General features: G+C 42.2%; 1 protein-coding gene across 2 annotated transcripts in view; it reads left to right on the top strand.

Moving 5' to 3' along the window:
• HCN2 (hyperpolarization activated cyclic nucleotide gated potassium and sodium channel 2) overlaps positions 1-22710 on the top strand; it is a 138896-nt gene that overhangs the window by 58227 nt on the left and 57959 nt on the right. For both annotated transcript variants that reach the window (XM_063455497.1, XM_063455496.1), the window contains exon 2: positions 13678-14101. In XM_063455497.1, coding sequence (XP_063311567.1) covers positions 13678-14101 — 424 coding nt within the window. The remainder of the gene's footprint in view (positions 1-13677; positions 14102-22710) is intronic.

The raw sequence follows: 22710 nt of genomic DNA, 5'->3' as shown, positions 1-22710 counted from the left end.
ATATAAAGTAAAAATGACAGACACTAAGTACAGCTGTTAACGATTAACAGTAACTCTCAATTTTATTAAAGACACGGAGGCTCATATTATGCATAACTCTTTCTTTATTTCCTCAGCAGCAAAGATAGAGGAATATAAATATTATCAAAAGGAAAAGAAAAAACTGTATAGGCACATAGGCAACCAATCACAGAATAGAGGAAGTAACTATATAAGTCCTGTGTCTCCCACAATCCCCCTCTTTCTTTGCTGCTTCCTCAGACAGCTAAGTATCCATTTTTAGCTCTCTTACTCATTGCCTTTATTTGTTTTATGATTATCGTTATTTTGCTGGTTTTGCTTACTATTTGCTTTAGTATTGCAGTCATTGTTTTATTTATCTGTGTTACATCGTTTGATTTGTTCCTCACACCTTAGTGTGCCTTAGAGATCCCTGGGGGTTTTCCCCTTTACCGGGAGATTATCTCCCTGCCCTCCCTTGCTCCCCGCGTCTCTCGCGGGTGCCGGCGGCGGTTTTCTGCCGCGGCCGTTCTTTACCTCACTCCCCTGCCCGCTCACGGGCTCCCCGCACGGGCAGAGTGCACGCGCCCCTTCCCCCGACGGGCGCACGGCCGCGAGCACTTCCCTCGCGTGCGGCGGCCATCTTGGACGGACCTCCATGCGGTCTGCTTCCTATTGCCGTGCAGTCGGTCGCCTCGATCTCTCCTGGGCACACTAACGGTCTGACTATTGAATATTGTTGTATTTTGTTCTTCTCTGTGGGTTACTCAACCCTTCAGTTCTCCTGCCCTACTTCATTAGTTTGCGTTTTTGACATTTGCTAATTACTGCCATTATGCAGGATAGGGATGATGGGCCTTCAGGTCCCTCTGGGGACTTTAACATGGAGACTACTGAGAGTGCTATGGCCTCTCAGGAATTTCAAGCCTTGCTAGAGGCCACTATGGCTTCTTCACTGCAGAAGGCTATTGCCTCAGCCATGGGGGCTGTCTCCTCCTCTTTTACCCACTCCCTGCATTCCATGGTTTTACCTGCAATGGCCACCCCGGCTCCCAAGGGTGGGGGGTCCCCTTCCCCTGCCCAGACAGTGCCTGGGGCACGTAAGGCTAAGGCCAAATCCAAAAATGTCGGCTCCCACTTCTCGATGCAGGTGCTACCTGCCATGAATGACACGCTAGAAGCGGTCACTGATAGCGCGCACCCCACGCGCAAAAGAGCCCCTGGCCGGGCTAAAAAGGCTAGACTATGGAAAAGGGCTAGAGCCCTGGATGATGGGTCGGATACCGACTGGAGTGTGGAGGACGAATCCGACCTTATGGGATATGACTCCTTTGACGAAGGTGAATCTGGCGAGGATCTGCCCCTTACAGGCGTGACCCCCTCGGGCTCCTCTGCCAAGGCCAGTGGCCAATTATTGGACGCCTCTGGAGATACCAAGGCGATTCTTGACCCACAGTGTAACCCCCTGTTCGACCCAGACGACCTGCGACACCCCAGGTCCGCTGAGTGGGTTCCCCCAGACCATATTGCCCAGTATGTGGCTAAGCGTATTCGCACCCCACTCTCTAAAGAAGGCCGCAATAAACTGCGTGCCGAATGCCCGAGACCTTCCCTCCCGGGCGCTGCCAGCAGAACCCCAGATATTGACCCCTAGATTGCCCAATTCCTCAACAAGTCGGGCTGGAAGCCCAAGAAGGGCCTTGACCACTCCCTTAAAGGGAGCCAGGACAAGATCCTGGATACTCTAGGGCCCCTATCGAAGCTATACGAGCTTCTCGATGCTGCCAGAACTGGGGACTCAGTTTTGGATATGGATGTGGCCATTGGATAGGTCCAACGGGCTATATGCCTACTGGGCAATGCTAATACAGCTATGTCCTCCGAGAGGCGTAAGGCGATCCTCCTAAAGATCGACCCTAAGCTGGCCGCTATGACAGTGACAGAACCTGACCCGACTGAGGAGGGCTTACTGTTCGGGTCCTCCTTCGTAAAAGACATGGGTTCCTATGTAAAGACCTTTACGGCAATTGATAAAGCGCAGGCGAATATGAAGCGCATGTTCGCACCCAAGGTTTTCTGAGGGGCCGGGCGTAGCAGGAACCGTCCACCCGGCCTCGGTTACAGAGGCTCGTTCCGAGCACCCAGAGGTTCCTTTTTTCCATCACGAGGCTTCCAAGACCCGAGAGCCCCCACCTTCTTCCCAGCCAGAGGCAGAGCTTGGGGTTCCAGATACCCCCGCAGTGGCGCTCCAAACAGACGTCCTCACGGTGAGTACCCTTTCTTCCCCTCCCATTCAGGTTCGGGTAGCAGGGAGGCTAGCCTTGTTTTACCACAGGTGGGTGGCACTGACCTCAGATGCTTGGGTACTACAATGTGTAAGGGGATATCACCTAGAGTTCGTTTCTATGCCTGTTCAGTTTTGTCCCCCCAGAGAACTGTCTCGTCCACCAGATCAGGACGAGATGATTTCCGCGGAAGTCGTGGAAATGTTGTCCAAGGGCGCAATAGAGGAACTGCCGTTCGCCGCAAGAGGCTTTACAAGCAACTTGTTCCTAGAACCAAAGAAAGGGGGTGGAGTTTGCCCCGTGATAAATCTTCGCCCTCTCAATGCTTTCCTTCGCTACCAGGCACAACTGCTGTCTGGCACTTGTCACCCCTCTATGGAGGTCTCGACCATGGTTCCCTCGGTTAATGGAATTGTCGATAGACTACCCTCGATTGTTACCGGTCTTCCCGGAACTCCTTCTGGATCCGGATGGGAACTCACACGAACTAGTGTTACGACACCAGTTACCCCTGATGGCGTGGTTCCTTTCAGGGGACCTTGGGTTGTCCCAGACGTTCCGCGATCAACTCTCATGCTCCTCGATAACACCTGGGCTCCGGGTACACGAGCAGCTTACCGAGCTTCATGGAGATCGTGGTCTGGTTGGTGCATGGAACGGGCAATGGATCCCGTATCTGCCCCTCTACATTTGATCCTGGAATTCCTCACGTTCCTGTTCGACTCGGGCAAGGCTTATCGCACGATCAACCTTTTCCGATCGGCCATTTCGGCCGGTCATAGGGGATTAGACGGTTCCCCTGTTGGCAGACATCCTTTTGTGTGTCGCCTTCTTAAGGGTATTCTACTTACTCGTCCCCCTCGGCCTCGTTTTTCTGCCTTTTGGGATGTCAACATTGTGTTGCAGTTCCTATCATCGTGGTATCCTAACCAGGATCTGACTCTTAAGCAGTTGTCATCCAAACTAGTGATGTTACTCTGTTTGATTTCTTGTAAGAGGGTCTCCGACGTCAGGGCCCTGGATTGGGACGCCATTGCCTTTACTCCGGAAGACGTTACTTTTGACATATCCAGAAGGACTAAATCCGCATCCAAGTCGTTTACATACGCTAGGTTTTCTGGTTGTCCGGCGCTCTGCCCGGTGGATTGCATCAAAGTTTACCTGGATGTTACACGTCCCCTACGTTCATCCGAGCTACATGCTTTGTTCATATCCTTTAAATCGCCCCACCGTCCGGTTTCGACACCTACCCTGGGACGCTGGTTACGATGGCTATTGTCTTCGGCGGGTATAGACACCTCGGTGTTCACGCCTCACTCTGTGAGGGGCGCGATGGCTTCGAAAGCATCTACGGTCGGTTGTCGTATGGAGGACATTATGCGGGCGGCAGATTGGTCTCGAGAATCGACCTTTCGAGAATTCTATTTCAGACCAATTGAACACATCGCATCTCGGGTGATTGCACAGCTTTGAACTTGCATAATATGAGCCTCTGTGTCTTTAATAAAATTCCCAGATTTTACTAGTAACATGACATAAAGTCATGATTTTATTAAAGACACGGAGGCGAGTATTATTCCCTCCCACCCTCCCGGTGTGGATATGGGATGTGAGATGCTTTGGAACCCTTCAGGTATGTTACAATTGGTCTATATTTGTCAGGATCGGGACAGGGATCCAACACGCAGAGTACAAACAGGTACAGGATACGTATACCGGACCTTAGAATGGCCGGACTAACGTACGGAGAGTATAGAGAATGGTCAGAGACAAGCCGAGGTCGAGGGAACGAGAGGACAGGTAAGCGAGGAACAAGCCGGGTCAAGGATAACAGAGGTAAACAGAGTAAGTCAAACAAGCCGGGTCGGAACCAAAGGGATAACTGAAAATACCAGAGCACTGTGTGACTAGGCAGGCTAGAACCACGACAGGGCAATGAGCAAATGGGAGAAGCAAGTTTAAATACCCTAGCTCGGAAGGATAGACACGCCTCCGACGAGATCTGATTAGTCTCTAAAGGATTGAGTGACAGGTCGTTCCGGGTTGGCGTCATGACGTCGGTTTCCGGACGTCCTGCTACAAAAGGAAATGACTCCCTCGCGGCCGGCGTTTACGTGACCGGGTGGACCGCGAGGAACAGAGGAAACAGCCCGTCCGGGCGGATAGACGTCTAAGTCTCTACCTCTCTTGGAGGTAGAGACTTCAGGTACCCTGACAATATTTCGATCATTTTTGTACAGTTTATATGTTTATTCTGGATTACTAATTATGTTTTATTTCTATTTCAGAATTTAATTAGGCTGTGACTCCCAATGGTTATATGTGGTAAGTCTACAGTTTTGAGTTTGGAAATTACCATATTTCTCTATCTTTTTTAGCTTGAAGTTATCGCTTTGTTCCCGTTTTCCTGTTTCGGTCAAGTGGGACATCGTTCATCTTACCTGGTCTTCGGTTTCGCAAGAAAGAGGGGGATTGTGGGAGACACAGGACTTATATAGTTACTTCCTCTATTCTGTGATTGGTTGCCTATGTGCCTATACAGTTTTTTCTTTTCATTTTGATAATATTTATATTCCTCTATCTTTGCTGCTGAGGAAATAAAGAAAGAGTTATGCATAATACTCGCCTCCGTGTCTTTAATAAAATCATGACTTTACGTCATGTTACTAGTAAAATCTGGGAATTATATCCTCGTTGTTACTTCAGTGGTACTCAAAAATACACTAATTCAAGATTTTTCTTTTCTTTTTTCCTTCCTTTTGGCATGGAGATCCTCTCTAAGTAATATAAATATATATCGGGGCATAATACGTTTTTGCACTGATTTTGTTTAGTTAGCCATTTATTCCAGATTCTGTTATATATGAATTGTTTCTGTCTAGCTAGGTAATACCCTTTTTCCATTAAGCTTTGGTGAGAAATCTGACTTATAACCCTGGACCACTGAATTACTTCTTGACTTTTCCACTGACTTGCTATGACAATCTTCATCGCGAGTAATATTTGTATTGTCAAGGCTTTGTTGGAAAAATCAAGATTGTCCAAACCTAAATGGAATAGGGCTGTTTCTGGTGAAATTTGAATTGTTGTTTCTGTCAGTTCTGAAATTTAGGCAAATATTTTCCGCCAAGTACTCGTAATATTCTTACAGGACCACCACATATGAAATAGATTCCCTGTCTTCTTATTACATTTACAGCATATTGTGTTTGCAGTAGGATTACATTTCTGTAATTTCACTGGATATAAATGCCCCCTATACACAATTTTAAAATGAAGTTCCTGTAGTGAGAGGCAATGACTAATCTTTCCTATTTGAATCCAACTATCCCACCATTGTTCCTTATCTATTTGGGTTGGCAATTCCTTACCCCATGCCTCTAAAGCGTTATATTTTATTGTAGGTAGACTAAATTCTAACATGTTGTACCAGGCTTTTTTGTTGTAACAATTTTTTTTGTTAGAGTTGCTATTTATTAATTTGTCGAATTGATCTTTTGTTTTGTTTTCCAGATTTGTAATCAGATTGGAACTTAGATAATAGTTTATTCTAATTATGGAAAAATTCTCATTGATCGAGCTACCATACTCTTTTTGGAGTTGCCTAAAAGATTTAAGCTTATTTTTAAGATATAAATCTTGAATTCTAAAAAAAAATTTTGAAGGCTTAGAGGCAGCTGGAAATCTATAATATTGTATTCCAAAATTTCTAATGGAGAAGTCATTGCACATTTATCCAAGATTCCCAGCTTTTTCTTAAATTGAGACCATTCTTCCAAAATATCAGACAAGACAATTCTTAATAGTTAATTTTAAGCGATACATTTCTAGAGAACATAAAGGACACTCCTTTTATTGGAATAATTTAATAATTATTGGAAACATTTTTGTATTCGTCTTCTTCCTATCTGCAGTTGTCCAATGGGTTTCCCGAATGGAGCAAATTTGAACCTGGTGTTTTTTCAGTAACTCTAGCAATAATGTTCTCTTCACGGGGGAATTAATTCCCCGGGCATTCAGTGATATTAACCTAATTTAACTCCCTCCCACAGTGTTTGGACCTCTCTCGCTCTCTCTCTCTCCAGCTTTATCCAGATAGAAAACAAATAATAACAAATAATATTGGGAAACACCTTTTGAGAAGTTTGTGTGGCGTGACCACCACGTCACACAAAGACCAGAGTAAAGCAACCCCATAACTTGAGTAGGAAAAAAGGTTCCCACTTATCTTGTAGGATGCTTGGCTGAGTGAGAGTTCTCGCAAGGAGTCGTTGTGTTCAAGCCAAGGAGGTTGTTTAAACCTAATCCTCGCTGCTCGGGACTCCCACTCTACTCCCCTCTGCCTCAAACAGTAGGGCAGGAGTGGAAACAGGAGAGGACCAGAGAGCCACCAATAAGAGAGAGGCATCAGAGAGGATGGAAGAAAAATAACATATAAAAAACAAAAACATAGCAAGAAGACCGGGCCAAGGAGAAGGGATCTTCCAACTGGTCCTGTCTTTAAAAAAATCTTGCATTCATCTCTGTGGCTTATAAGTGCATACTTCTCTTTAAACTAAACTTAATCTCCCATTTACTCTTTAATTATTATTGTATTCCCTGCTCATATTGAACCTTCTTATAAGATTGTAAGCTTTACCTTATGAAATTATTGCCATTATCTCTTTATTGCCCTTTGTATCTAGGTTATTCCTACTATACTTTTGGCTCGTTTTGTTTGCCTGTACTATTATCCTACTTCCTCCTTGAAATATTATTTTCTTCCCCTTTCTTTTTCAATAAGGTTTGCCTGCACTCATTTTTTTTAAATTCTCTTCTGAGGTAAAAACTTTAGTTTTACCCTCAGAAAGAACAACATTTTTTATGGGAAAGCCCCACCAATATTTGATCTTATTAGTTCTTAATATTGTTGTATGGTCTGAGTAAGCTTTTCTATTTTGTCTGGTTGACCACGAGATGTCTTGGAAGATTTTCAATGCTTCATATTTCCCTATAGGTTTGTTGCCTCTTAGCGTGTTTATGATTTGTGACTTAAGTTTGAATGTCGTACAACAAATCAATGCGTCTCTAGGTAAATTTTCTGAGAGGCCTTTTGGCTTATAAACTCTATGACATCTCTCCATCATTGGTATCTTGACATCCCAGTCAATATTTATGGATTTTTTTTTTTTTTTTTTTTTTATTCTTTATTTTTGTTGTGCATAGTTTAAACATGTGGGTTTGCACTGCCACAACAGCCGGTGCAACCAAGTTTGTATTCACATTTAATCACATGGCATTATAGAAAAACATTGCACTATTTTTTTTTTTTGAAACAGGAAAATGAACAGGATTATATCTTAAGTTTCATAGAAAGCAAAGAGAAACAATAGCTTGGCTCGCAGATGGGCTCCACCTAGTAGTCACATTGATAGGAACTGTCAGGCTAGGACTATACATTACAGAGTTGGGCTAATCATACCTATCCCAGAGTCTGACTACACAAGGTTATGTCATGAGCATAGTTGTGAATGTGCTACGGTGGGTGTAAGCAAGAGAACAGAAAATTAATATAACAGGCTAGGGCATTGTACAGTCACGCAGTTATAGCTTAATCGCCTTAGGTTACATGCTCCTCCAGAAACTAGCGTAATGCAGGTTACAGATGTCAAGTTTAGCGCAGGCTGAGTTATCATATCAAATGCAATGGGTCACGATGAGGTCTACTAGCTTACGGCATAAAATATATATTTTTAACTTAAGTAAATGTGGGCTTTCAAGAGTACTACACAGTTGAACTTCGATATTACCGCTGCCAGTCGTAGGTAGTCGGGCGGCCACCGGGGCTGAGTGCATTCCTGTATTATTAGGTATTAACAGTAGACATAATAATGTAATAGTATGGCTACGGTGGATGTTAGGCGCTGTTTAGGTGGCAAGAGGTAAATAGGTAGCTGCTCTTAGGTAGCTGATGTAAACCTACAGCTCCTCTTGTTTAGTCAGTGTCCTGTGGTGTTGTGAGAGTCTCTATGCTGGCATGTATAACTTCCTCCACTCGGGTACTGATCCATCACCATGGCAGTTCAGCTTTGCAGGTGCTCATATGTGTGTGGTAAGTCACCCCATGTCAGGCTTTGAGGTCCAGGGGGTGCAGCGCTGGAAGTCGTGTAGGTCTGCTTGGCTGTTACACGCTGCAGCACACTTTCATTCCGCGCCTTCTGCACTCGGCCCCACCAAGGAACAACCAGTGCGGGTCGGGGGTCTCTCACTCTCCCAGACCGCGGTGAGTATTTCCACGGTTTTCTTGTGCTTGAAGCTCTCCGGCAGGGCAGATGCTGTGCCCGCGGTTCAAGGGGGCTCCATGGTGCAGGAGCAGATAATGATGAGCTGTCTGCCGTCGCCATTTTGTGGGGCCGGTCGATGGTCCCGTGCGCCTCAGCCCCCACCCGTCTCAGGCTCCCCTCAGCGGGGACCGGGATGACCCCCCCGGTCCAAAGGGGGGGAAAGCAGGGCCGGCAAGCAAATCTGACAGTCTGTGGCAGCCGGGGAGGAAGACGCAGCAGCGGCCGTCCACCGCGCTCCCATTCCGGGTAGGCCGCAGCCCTCGAAGCTCCGCGCCCCCTTCAGAGGACCAGAACTCCCGATCTCGGGGTCTGCCACCGCTCCCACATATATGGGGTGTCGTGTAGGCCCGTTTTGTGTACAAAATCCCGCTGTAGGTAGCTTAAAGGGCCCGGTTTCTCCGGAGCCTCTCCTCCATGCGACCGGTTAGCATGGCGGTCCGGCCCCGCCCCCCAATATTTATGGATTTTAACAATTCTTCCAGGTACTTTTCAAGATTTCCTAATGAGATTTCTGCAGGTATTCTTTTTATCCCGAGATAATTTTGTTGTGATCTATCTTCCGAATCTGCTAACTTGTTTTCTAATTCGGTTAATTTATTTTCCAGCACTTAATGTTCATTTTGATAAGTCTTTCTCAGATATTCCAATGTTTCTAGTTTTTCCTCCTTGTGTTGTATATGAGGACTCAGGAATGCCAGTTCCTTTTTTATATCTGATGTGCTAGTTTGTATTTCTTCTCTCAATTTGGTGAATTGTTTGTCTAGATGTATGCATAGCTGTTCATAGGAGCCATCTTTCTGTAAGTTACTTTCACTTGTTACTAACTGTGGTTCTGTCTCTTCACCCGCTTGAGCGTTATTTGCTAACCAAGATTGGTGGTTATAGCTTGGGGTGAGATTAAAGAGTCTTTTCTCTGTTTTTTTTTCTCCCTTTTTAAAATCTTTTTGTTGTTGTTTGGGTTCTTGTACTTTTTACGTAGCCATTTTCTCTCTTCTTTGCCTTTACTCATCATAATTTTCTGAGACGGCTCCTACCCCCTTTTGGGAGGAATTGCTGAAGCAGTCACTGCGCTTCCTAATTTCTCTTTTTGGTGAAGAAAGCTTTAAAAAAAAAAAAAAAAATTCTCTTCCCCTTTTCTTTCTCTCTCTCTTTTTTTTATTTTTACTTTTTTACTTTTCTTTTTACAAGGCTATTTTGTGCAAATTTCCTTCCTCCCTCTTTCCTATTTTATATAATCTCTTTTTTTTATAGCAGATAATAAATATTCCCCTCTTTTACCTCATCCTTTCCCTGCACAATGCTGCTGAAGGTTCAGAAAATGTAATTTGATAGGAATATACAGAGGTGTACACAGAAGGAAGGAAATAGAAAACAATAAAGAAAAAAACAGCAAATATCTGTCTACCCTCCTTGTCTTTTTCCCTTCCTAGTTAATTCATCAATTTACTTTCCCTTCTCCTGTTTCCCCTTCCCTTCTTTTTCCTAATCACTTTTTGTTTTGTCACACCATGCTTTCCAGTTCACAACCTATGAATTCATGTGGTTTAGAGTATGTATGGCATTTAAGAATTGAGTCTTACACATACAGCATTCGGCAGAGGTAAGCCTCGGTGCTTGGGGGAGATATATGAACAGTACTTAGCTTGCTTGGCAGTCTTTTAGGACAAAATTCGGTAGTTTCGTCGGCATTCGAACGCCAAATGAAGCAGCAGGAGGAAGGTGAGAATTGTGGGAAAATTACTTTGAAATGGTTTTGAAACAATACAATTAAAATGGTTTAATTTAAAATCAGATATGACACCGTATATACTCGAATATAAGTCGAGACCCCTAATTTTACCCCAAAAAACTGGGAAAACTTATTGACTCGAGTATAAGACTAGGGTGGGAAATGCAGCAGCTACTGGTAAATTCCTAAATAAAATTATATCCCCCCAAAATGACATTAATTGAATATTTATTTACAGTGTGTGTATATAATGAGTGCAGTGTGTGTGTGTGTATGAGTGTAGTGTGTGTGTGTATGATGCAGTGTTTGTTTGTGTATGTGATGCAGAGCCTTGGTGGGGGGTGGGCATTTGTATTATTATTTTTTAATTATTATTATTTTAATATTATTTTTTTTGTTATATTAGTAATATTTTTTTATTCTTATTATTATTTTTAAATATTATTAATATTTTATTATTATTTACATTTTGATTTATTTTTATTCATCCCCCCTCCCTGCTTGTTAGCTGGCCAGGGAGGGGGGCTCTCATTCCCTGGTGGTCCAGTGGATGGGCTGTGTAGGAGGGGGCTGGCAGCGAGCTGTTACTTACCTCTCCTGCAGCTCCTGTCATCTCCCTTCTCCTCCGCACCGGTCTGGTCAGCTACCCTGTCAGCTCCCACTGTAAGTCTCGCGGCTGCGCGGAGCGTTGCCACGGTAATCCGTGGCAACGCTCTGACCCCGCAGCTCTTGCGAGACTGACAGGGGAGCTGACCGGACCGCGCGGAGGAGAAGGGAGATGACAGGAGCTGCAGGAAAGTTAAGTAAACGCTCTCTGCCAGCCCACAACAGCCCCTTGTCTGTATTATGGCAATGTAAGTTGCCATAATACAGACATTAACTCGAGTATAAGTCGAGTTGAGGTTTTTCAGCACAAAAAATGTGCCGAAAAACTCTACTTATACTCGAGTATACACGGTACTGTAAAAAATGTTTTTACCTCCTTCTCTGTAAATTTATTTTTAACACAAGGGAGAAGGGGACCAGAGTGCACTTCAGTGTTAGGAATACACTATAGAATCCCTCTAACTGTCTTTGAAAACCTGGCAATCTGACACTGGCAGAAAAACTTGTACAAAAGATAACCAATTTTACTTTTTTTTTTTTTTTTAAATAATGCTTTGATTGCAACCTATTTGTGAACTAAAAAAAAAATAACAAAAGAAAAAGGAAAAATAGAGATAAATAATGGCTCATGGAGTAAGGAATGTTTTTGTGCAAATAAGGGTATAAATATGTAAAGGAGAAGTGAACAGGCCAATAATTTCAGATATAACCCCAGATGAGTTCGGAGAGCACACATTATGGCAGGGTGATGTCTATATTTAGTTAAAGTGGTTAAATTAAAAAATAAGTGTGTGGAAAAACTGTAAAGTGGAAGATAGGAAAATGAAAGGGGCTGTGCAAATAGGTTCAAAGGGATGATAAAGTGCAAAATCCTATTAAGTGCCAAGGAGAAGGAATCTCGAGTAAAAAAAATAAAAAATAAAATAGGGATGAAGCATTGTGTGTGCTACGGGGAGAGATTTGTTTCATCATTTGTCTGTAAAGTAAAAGCAGACATTTGGATGGTTAATGTAAGACGGGAGCACTGCTTGGCAATGTAAGAAGAAATGAAAAAGGCTTATGTGTGAGTTAAAATATTTTTGTTTGACTAAGGAGAGAGTTCTGCGTTAAGAACGTAACATATACCGGTAGTTGTATTGTAGGAAATCTTATGGGTACAAAACTACTTTCAGCAGCATTCCATCTGCATGGGAGCATTTTTGCAGGTAATGGTTATATTTAAGCAGGACAGTCCCGATTTCAGACTTTTTCCCCTGGTGTCCACAAAGAGCATAGTACGAGCACATCATTAAATGGTTACTCCAACCTCCAACCCTTTTGAGGAGGAGGACCTTATTACTGTGAAATATGCTTTATGGGTCACTATGAATAAGGCCTTCCTTGATTTGCAGGAGGGAGTGTGGAGGAGAATGGAGGTAGTTTTTTTTTTTTTTTTTTTTTAAACTGTATGGAAAAGAGGGAGGTGGCAGGGAGCACACATTGGAGAGATCGAGGGTGAATCAGTCTTGTAGAGTGCCTGCAAGGTGAAGAATTTTTCTGTTGGCAGCGCACAGTGTGCACTGACGACAGACATTTTTTATACATATAATTGACATTAGGCAGCTTGGGCAGCCAATGTCTCATGTGTCTGGTGTGCAAGTAGCGCCCGCCACACAATTAACAATAACTCAGTATGTGCAGGATTTCGAGGAAATACGGCACATACATACTTCTACCACCATGACCACTTCAAATCACTGACGTGATCATGGTTGTTGGATTATTCCTTTAAATTAAGACACTGCAGAGAGCACTGAAACGCTGCTCACTTCATGGTCTGCCTTTGGTGGGAGGACCTGCTTAATAAGTGCTTTTTGGTTGCTTTGAAGGTAGGTATTGTCAGGTGTTCTTTATCCTTTTATGCTCTACAAGTCCTGGAATGATCTTCCTTCTTTAAATTTTCATGCACATCAACCCAGACACCTCACTATTGTTGCTTTTCATTAAAGTATGATAATTCTTTTATATTATTATATTATTGGCATTTATATAGTACCAACATATTCTGTAGCTCTTTACAATAGTATGAGAGGGAGAGATTTAACAATAAATTAGACAATTACAAAAACTTACAGGAACAATAGGTTGAACAGGACCCTGCTCAAACGAGCTTGAGGAGGTGGGGGTATAAAACACAATAGGACAGGACAAGAGATGGCAATCAAAGGTGGGAGTGAAGAAGAGCTGGAGGAGAGAGTAGAGTGCTGCCTTTTAGGAGAGAGCAAGGGACATGTGAGTTTACTCTGGGAGGCCATAAGTTTCCTGAAGACTATAGGAGAGTCTGATGGTGGTAGGCAGGCTATTCCAAAGGAAAGCTGCCCAGGAGAAGACCTGCAAGCGTGAGTTGGCCGTATGGGTGCGAGCAGCTGACAGGAGAAGGGCAGAGTGGAGACAAACACTGATCCATACCTACAGATCAGTGAAGAGATGTTTTAGGGGCTAGAATTGCTATAAGAATTTAATTGGGGAAAACACTATAGATGGTTGATTAATCTTCTAAAGTCACAGTTTGTATGCCAGGCTCTCAGAATCTACAGGAATGTTTTTGTTTCCGTATATCTCACACTATGTTTTCTTATTCCTTTGAGGCCAAATTTGTTACTTACAAAACATAAATAAATGTTGACCATAGTAATGATTTTATATTTAATGGTTAAATGCCTGCCTAACTCACTATGCTCTTGCACCCTCCTAGGTTCTACTGGGACTTCACAATGCTGCTCTTCATGGTGGGAAACCTGATAATCATCCCTGTGGGGATCACATTTTTTAAGGACGAAACCACCACACCATGGATTGTGTTTAATGTGGTGTCAGACACTTTCTTCCTCATGGACCTAGTGCTCAATTTCCGCACAGGCATTGTTTTTGAGGACAACACTGAGATCATCCTTGATCCACAGAAAATCAAACGTAAATACTTGCGCACATGGTTTGTAGTTGATTTTGTGTCCTCCATCCCTGTGGATTATATTTTCCTCATTGTGGAAAAGGGCATTGACTCAGAAGTGTACAAGACGGCCCGTGCTCTTCGGATTGTTAGGTTCACCAAGATCCTCAGTCTGTTGAGGTTGCTCCGACTTTCCAGACTTATCCGATACATACATCAGTGGGAGGAGGTAAGTGCTTTATATAAGATCAAATGTGCTAAGAGTTACTTCCTTGTCCATGACCCATGGGGTGACATTTCCTGACCAATACATTTATTTGTTCACTATCCATTCAACTGTAATGAATTCTAAACAGAAAGGCAGAATTAAGGCATTTTGTTGCGTTTCTTTTGGATGGAAATATTTTCCAATGAATGCCACGAGTGGGACCCATTTGACTCAATGCAATGGCTCACAGTGAAATTCTATGAAATCAAGCTGAAATTAATTTAGCTGGATGAAATTGTTTACATTTTCTAAACTATATTTTGAGAATTGGCCCAATTAAACAACCAGCTAATACCTAAATTAACCAGTCCATATCCAATGGTCTATCTACTAGCAAAAACATGTGAAAGTATTTTGATCATCCTTTCCCAGAGGACAGTGAGTATAAGAAATATTTGCACTGACCCATTACACCAGAGACTGTACATCCTCCAACAAGTAGAGGTGGGTGGATTATCCTATACCATCTTTTGTAAAGGCGAGATGCAAATGTCATGCGGAGATGCACAGAGCAAAGTTTTACACAATTTATGAATGTCTTCCCTGTCAATTTGCTCATTTTACCTCACTCATTTGGACTGTCTGTTGTTTCATGTCGGAGGACAATGTGCATGAGGGTCAAAACTATGTGAGGGAGGGGCTCATTGATTTATATTGACACAATGACAGGAAGCCAAATTGTTTCATAGATAACAAGACAGTTCCAGCAGATGCTGAAATATCATTGACAGTGCTTGTCTTGAGTCTGTCAGCGCAAATGACACATCAGGTCTCAGAGGACCTGACTAACGTGTCCTCCAGAAATGAGTGTACCATGCACAGATCCTGTCCTGGAGCTTAAAATGTTACTGTGCTGTTGGAGATATTGGATTTTAAATAAGTACGTTTTTAATAAATATGCATTTTTGTGTGTGTTTTTATCCAAGGTTTTTTTTCTTTTTCTATGCTCTCACTCTGACACACAATAATACCCTCCCTCAATCAACCCTCATTACAATCACAGTTACCACTATTTCTACGCTTTGAACCGGTGTGATTGACTCTTTATTCAAGGAACAATCTTTAAAAAAAATACCAGTTTACCATCAATTTGTCTTGCATGTTTCCTTTGGAATCTTGACTTTCAATAGCTGCATATCAAGTACCAGCATCTTCTACATGCCCTACCCTCTTTTTCCAGCACAGGCTTTCTGTGACTTTCTGTGATACAACTCACTGAAAAGTCTTTTTATAAGGCCTGCCTCTTTTGTTTTGCTCCACTGTCCTAACCAAACAAGAAATTAATAGGACCAGCTGTCTAATTAACAGCTGAGTTTGTGTATGTTAATTTATAAAAGTGCAGATTGCATCAACCTCTGTTTGATACTGCATGAAGTACAATTTATTGGTTTCAGTCATAATATGGGTCATAAAAATAAAATGCAATTAGTACTTTCATCCCTAACCTTAGGACTTAACCCCTTAACACCGCAGCCAAATGTACAAGTTGTGAACGAAACAAAACGTAAACAAAACCTGGCATTTGCGCTATATGTCTGTCCAACCGTAATTCACCTCTTTCATATTAAATGCACCCCCCCTTATTATATATCATTTTATTCAGGGGAAACAGGGCTTTCATTTAATATCAAATATTTAGCTATGAAACATAATTTAATATGAAAAAAATGTGAGAAAATAAGATTTTTTTTTTTTTTTTCGTTCTACATGACATTTTAACTGTCAATGTCATAATACTGTTTGCTTTTACTGCAATAAAATACACATATTTGTATTCAGCAAAGTCTTACGTGTAAAACAGTACCCCCTATGTACAGGTTTTATGGTGTTTTGGGAAGTTACAGGGTCAAATATAGCGTGTTACATTTGAAATTGAAATTCGCCCGATTGGTTACGTTGCCTTTGAGACTGTATAGTAGCCCAGGAAATAAATTTACACCCATAATGGCATGCCATTTGCAATAGTAGACGACCCAAGGTATTGCAAATAAGGGATGTCCAGTCTTTTTTAGTAGCCATTTGGTCACAAACACTGGCCAAAGTTAGCGTTAGTATTTGTTTGTGTGTGAAAAATGCAAAAAACGCCAATTTTGTCCAGTGTTTGTGACTAAGTGGCTACTAAAAAAGACTGGACATACCCCATTTGCAATACCTTTGGTTGTCTACTATTGCAAATGGTATGCCATCATAGGGGTAATTTTCATTCTTGGGCTACCATAGGGTCATAAAGGCAACGTAAGCAATCTGGCGAATTTTAATGTGAAAAAAATTAAACACAAGCCTTATATTTGACGCTGTAATTTTTGAAAACACCATAAAACCTGTACATGAGGGGTACTGTTGTACTCGGGAGACTTCGCTGAACACAAATATTTGTGTTTCAAAACAGTAAAAAGTATTGCAGCAATAATATCGTCCGTGTAAGTGCTGTTTGTGCGTGAAAAATTCAAAAAACTTTTACTGGCGATATCATGGTTGTAATACATTTTACTGTTTTGAAACACTAATATTTGTGTTCAGCGAAGTCTCCCGAGTAAAACAGTACCCCCCATGTACAGGTTTTATGGTGCCTTGGAAAGTTATAGGGTTAAATATAGTGCTAGCAAATTAAATTCCCTATACTTTCGGCATGGGTGGTCAGGCAGGTTCCGCTAATTGTAATTAATTAGGATACCTAATTATGTAAAATTATTACATAAATATATGTGTAGAATTAATATATGTATATATATACATATGTGTATATATACGTATATATATATATATATAAATCCAATAATAGATGGCTGCACTCACGGAATATTCAGTTTAAAATATAGCTTTTATTCCATATCCATAAAATCGACGTTTCAGTCCCTCTTGTGGAATCCTGATGAAAGTCCACAAGAGGGACTGAAACGTCGATTTTATGGATATGGAATAAAAGCTATATTTTAAACTGAATATTCCGTGAGTGCAGCCATCTATTATTGGATTTATGGATACTTGGCCCTGGTAATGCACCCGGTTTGGACTCATTAAGCAAGGTCAGCTTGTGTGCAAGGTACAATTTTTATTTTTTTTATTTATATATATATATATATATATATATATATATATATTTTTTTTTTTAAAAATATTTTTATTTATATATAGGTATATATATAGTGATATATACGTATATATTTATGTATATAGATATATATATTATTTCGTTCTACGTGTATTTTGATATAAATATATATATATATTAATATCACAATACAGTTAGAACGAAATAAAACACATCTATATATTTTTTAATATTTTATTTTTAATTATTTTTTTATTTTATTTTTTTACGTATTTACATATTTATTTTTTTTATATTATTTATAAATATATATATATATAACAATAATTATATATATATTTAATCAGTATCAGTCTACGTGTAATTTGATATTAATATATATATATAATTATATACATATTAATATTAAAATACACCTAGACGGTGTATGTGTGTGTATGTATATGTGTATATATATATATATATATAATATATATATATATGATCTAAGTATATATATTTTTTTACACTTGTTTAACTTATTTAAATTTTATTTCCAGCCAGCAGGGGGACCAACTGTCATTACAGTTAGTCCTACTGCTGGCAATACAGAAGCCAGCTATACCAGCCATGTGATTGTGAGGTCCTCGCAAGGACCTCACTCTCACATGACCGGGAGGGACCGGAGGAGGAAGATGTGCCGCGGGGGGGCTCCCTGGGAGTCCCCCCAACCGCGATCGCCGGCGTCGGACCGCCGGCGACCGGGTAAGTTACTAAAAACCGGAGGGCGTACTATTACGCCCTGCGCCGTTTAGAGCCGCTTTTAAAAGGACGTAATAGTACGCCCTCCGGTCATAAGGGGTTAACCCTGCTATGTAAATATTGCAGTTTATGAAAACTGCAATAATTACACTTGCAGGGTCAAGGGTAGTGGGAGTTGGCACCCAGACCACTCCAATGGGCAATGGGTGTATATGTCCTTGCATTGTATGTAGTCATTACTATCGAAAAAAATTATGGTGCAATAACAGGTGAAGTTTTATTCCATCAGAATGTTGTCCCAGCAATGTTTCAACTAGCCTTTTGTTTTAGCTTGTTCGTACGAATCACATTTCTTTTAATCCACACAAACAAACAAACAAACCGATCGGTCCAGGATTTAAATGTGGTCTTATTCAATGAATTTACCTAAAAAAAAATCTATGCATTAAAATCACTAAAGGTAAATTTGTTTAGAGTGATCCTTTAAGTGTATGCGTGGAGCTGGCTGATTGTGAGGCTGGCTGAATATGATTGTGTGTGAGCCTGGCTGAGTGTGATTGTGTGTGGAGATGGCTGAGTTTTTTGAGTTCTGGAAAGAAGGGAATATAATCCTTGGTGCGAACCCTGATTTTCTAGTGGGGGAACATGTGGTCTGCATCAGCCAGACGTGCAGACCACATGCTCCCCCACTAGACCACCAAAGGTCGCACTAAGGATTATTTTAGCATTGTGCTCGGTGAATGAGTCAGAGATTTGCCATGGTAACCCGGCTGTGCTCTGACTCATTTACTGAGCGCAGGAACCATGAAGTTGCTCTCTATGGTAATTTATGAAGTGTATTGCCAAATGGCAATCTATTAAATAATGGTTTCACAATGGGGAATCCCTGGCTGGCTTGGTCCACGCCCTTGAAAGGTGGAGCTTCAAGGCCCGGTCGCTATTGCAACCTTAGTGACCCTGATAGATTTTGCCACTGGCAATAGTTTCTGCCAAATGTTTTTGCTGAACGGAACAGATTGCAGAGCGACAACGTGCCCATTTAAAGGCATTCTCCAGTGCCGTTTTCCTGTCACTGCAGGACCCTCTAGAGTCCCTTTACCTCCCACCCCCCATCCCAAGTTGCTGAGGGGGTTAAAACCCCTAAACCCCTTCAGTGACTTACCGGAGTCCAGCGCCGATGTCCCGCGGCGCTGGGTCAGGCTCCGCCTTCGCTCTGGCGGGGGATACCTCATGCACGGCCGTCGGCGGGGGGAGACCTAATGCGCATGCGCAGCAAAGGCTGCGAACGTGCATTAGACCTCCCCATAGGAAAGCATTATCTAATGCTTTCCTATGGGGATTTCGGTGACGCTGGAGGTCCTCACATAGTGTGAGGACGTTCAGCGTTGTTTAAAACACTTTTTGTGTTCTATGAAAACTGCAATAATTACACTTGCAGGGTTAAGGGTAGTGGGAGTTGGCACCCAGACCACTCTAATGGGCAGACGTTATCTGGGTGCCTGGAGTATCCCTTTAAGTTTACTGGTATTTTTTTTAACAGTCAAACATCACATGCCATACATTTTTTTCATTTTCTATTAATAATAATAAAAAAAAAATATTATGACCCAAAAATATGATGGATCACAAATTACACCTCCAATCTTTTTAAATAGCTAGAAGATAGCCATCCATGTCTTCATTGCACAGGCTATTTACAAACAATTATGTATTCCTAATGCTGTAGTGTCCTAGGCACTTTATAGGTAAACTGGCCTTGCAGAGCCAAGAGCCAGAGAAAGAAAAAAAGAGTGAGAGCAGGTGATAGAGACAGACAGAGAGAGTGAGAGATACAGTCAGGCTGTGTGAGTGAGAGACAGAGTGAATTACAAAGATTGTGAGAAATAGCAAGTGAGTGAAAGAGAGCTGCTCACCACAGCATTTCCTATTGATCTAGGTTTTATACCTGCTGCTACACTGTAGCTATGGCATCAAGGGAATGGGAACTATGCACTACCTAAAATTTTATAACATGACAGGAGGCTTCGTATTTTGCTTAAGTCTTTCTTTACTTAAGCTTCACAGCAGCACTTTTTAACATAGTAACAGGATAACCAATCAGAAAAAAGTAACAGGGTATAAGACTCCCTCCCAGTGATGTCACTCTCTCTCTTTCTTTGCTGCTTCACATCAGTACAGGTCAGAGTGCCACTGTCTCCTACTCTCTGTGGGTTTCTGTGGTTTATTCATATATTTCTTTTATCTGTTTCTCACATCCTTTTGATATTATTATTGTGGCATATGTCTGCTGGGATTTAACTATTTTAATTGAAAAATTTAAAAAAAATTCTCTTCAGCTTATTTTCCTATATCTCCTGCTACTTAATATATCCCCCTTTTTATATAGTTTTATTCTTTATTTCATTTACATATTTCTCCCATCCTTTTGATATTATTATTGTGGCATATGTCTGCTGGGATTTAACTATTTTAATTGTAAAATGTACAAAATTTCTCTTCAGCTTATTTTTCCTATATCTCCTGCTACTTAATATATACCTTTTTTTTTTTTTTTTTATTTCTTTATTTTTGGAGTACTTAAACAGGTAACACGTGCATATGAGGTACCCCAAAGGCAATCCTCTTGCAATACAATAACATTTTATACAATAGGGTATATAATAAGACATACACAGTACATTTTTATGTTTTTTGTTTAAATAGAGTACGTGGAGGTGCTATGTTTTCGACAAGTTCATTCAGGCTCCTTATCACATAAGGTCATGGGAAGTTGATTACCTCCGTTGATTCTAGCTTACACCTATCTTGGTGCATAAGTCTACCTAATGGTCTCTCTTGTCCATGTTTTATTGTACGGATTCTAGGTAGGGCGAGAGCAGGATGAGTCATCATGTGCTGTATGCATATCTGATATGTTAAAGGTGGTCACGGGGGTTATTTTGGTGTGTTGATATGCACAGGTATACATATACATCCGCACTTAAGTTTAAACGGAATAGGGTTATTATCTCAGTAGCTTCGTACATTTTGTTTGACCGAGGGTATGCATATCAATTAAAGCACTCATCACACATGCTCTATTAGCATAGGCAATTCTAAAGAGTGGCCTGTGAGAAGGCCAGTGTAGTGGGGGGGGAGTAAGAGGGGGAGGAGTGGGATTGGGGGTGGGTATAGGGTACATCCGGCTCAGGGCGAGCCGCCCGGGCGGGCCTCGTCTGTCGAGTCGTAGAGTATATAGGTCTGGTCAGTCACTGTAGTGTCAACGGTTGGTGTAATCTTCCCATGGTTCCCAGATTTTGATGAAAAGTGGGTTGGTATCCCTAACCTGGGCAGTCAGTCTATCCATGAGGTGGGCCTCTTTGACATTTCGGATAACATCGGTCATTTGAGGCAAGTCCATTTGTAGCCAGTGTTGAGCCATGGCTCTTCTGGCGGCCAGCGTAATTTTATTGAGCAATTTCTGTTCTTTACTGGGTAGATTTTCAATGGGTCGGGCTATTAAGAAAGCCCAAGGATCTGGTCTGATTGGTTTGTTTATTACCGTCGTCAGCAGTTGGGCTATGTCTTCCCAGTAGGTCGTTACTTTGGGGCAGGTCCACCACATGTGTATGTATGTTCCTTTCTCCCCGCAGCCCCTCCAGCATGTGTCAGTGGTTGTTTTACCCATGCGGAATAGTTTAACTGGTGTGGTATACCACCTCATGAGTGTCTTGTAGCACTGTTCTTGGTGAATTACACAGATGGATGTTTTTGTCGATGCCTCCCATATATCCTGCCATTCACCACCCTCCAGTGTTTGCTGTAGATCGTTTTCCCATTGCGTGACATATGTGGGAGTGTATGTTTTGTCTGATGGGGCGCTAAGCTGGGTGTAGAGGCGGGTGATGAGGCCGGTACGTGGTCCTTCTGCTGCGCAAAGGGCTTCATAAAAGGTGGGCTTAGTGTGTGCTGCTGCCCTAACTTGCGCGCTTCCTGCAAAGTCCCGAAGCTGCATGTAGCGAAAATAATCTTTGGTAGTCAGCGGGGCCAGTGTCTTGAGGTCCTCAAAAGATCTGATTGATCCATTTTGATACAATTGGTGGTATCTCTGGATGCCCGTGTTTTCTATGTTTTTGAAATCTCTGGCTGTTAAGCCCGGTGGGAACGCTTTGTTGCGTAGGTACGGTGTGAGCGGCGAGGTGGGGTGAGTGAGGGCATATTTGTGGGCAGCATAATCCCAGATCCTGATGGAGTTCAGGATTGCTGGGCATGTTGTGGATATTGGCGGTCTATCTTGTCTTGGAACCCATATCCAGTACTGCGGGAGGTCGGAACCCATGAGTAGTGTTTCTAAGTCAACCCATCTGTGAATGTCGGGTGGCGAGTGCCATTCTATTATTTGCGCCAGTTGTGCTGACAGGTAGTAGGCATGAAGGTTGGGGAGGCCCAGGCCCCCTCTGCTTTTGGGTGTGTACAGTGTTTGTCTCGCTATCCTGTGCCTCTTCCCGGCCCAGACGAAGTCGTCTATTGCCGTTTGTAGTGGCTTGAGATCGCTTTTAGTGACCTTCGTCGGAAGTGCCTGGAAGAGGAACAGGAGGCGGGGTAGTAAGTTCATTTTTACGCTGTGTAGCCTTCCTATCCACGAGATGGGTTTGTTGTTCCACTGGGCTAGGTCTTTGATTAGCGTGGCCATGAGGCGTTGGTGATTGGTTGCGTATATGTCGTCGGTGTTGGGCGGGAGTGCGACCCCTAGGTATTTGATAGGTCGTTGTGTGATATTCAGTCCATGGGTTTGGGC

This window comes from Pelobates fuscus, chromosome 5, assembly GCF_036172605.1.
Source record: "Pelobates fuscus isolate aPelFus1 chromosome 5, aPelFus1.pri, whole genome shotgun sequence".
NCBI classification, from domain to species: Eukaryota; Metazoa; Chordata; class Amphibia; order Anura; family Pelobatidae; genus Pelobates; species Pelobates fuscus.
Note: the sequence above shows the minus strand (reverse complement) of the source record. Positions and strands in the feature narration are given on the sequence as shown.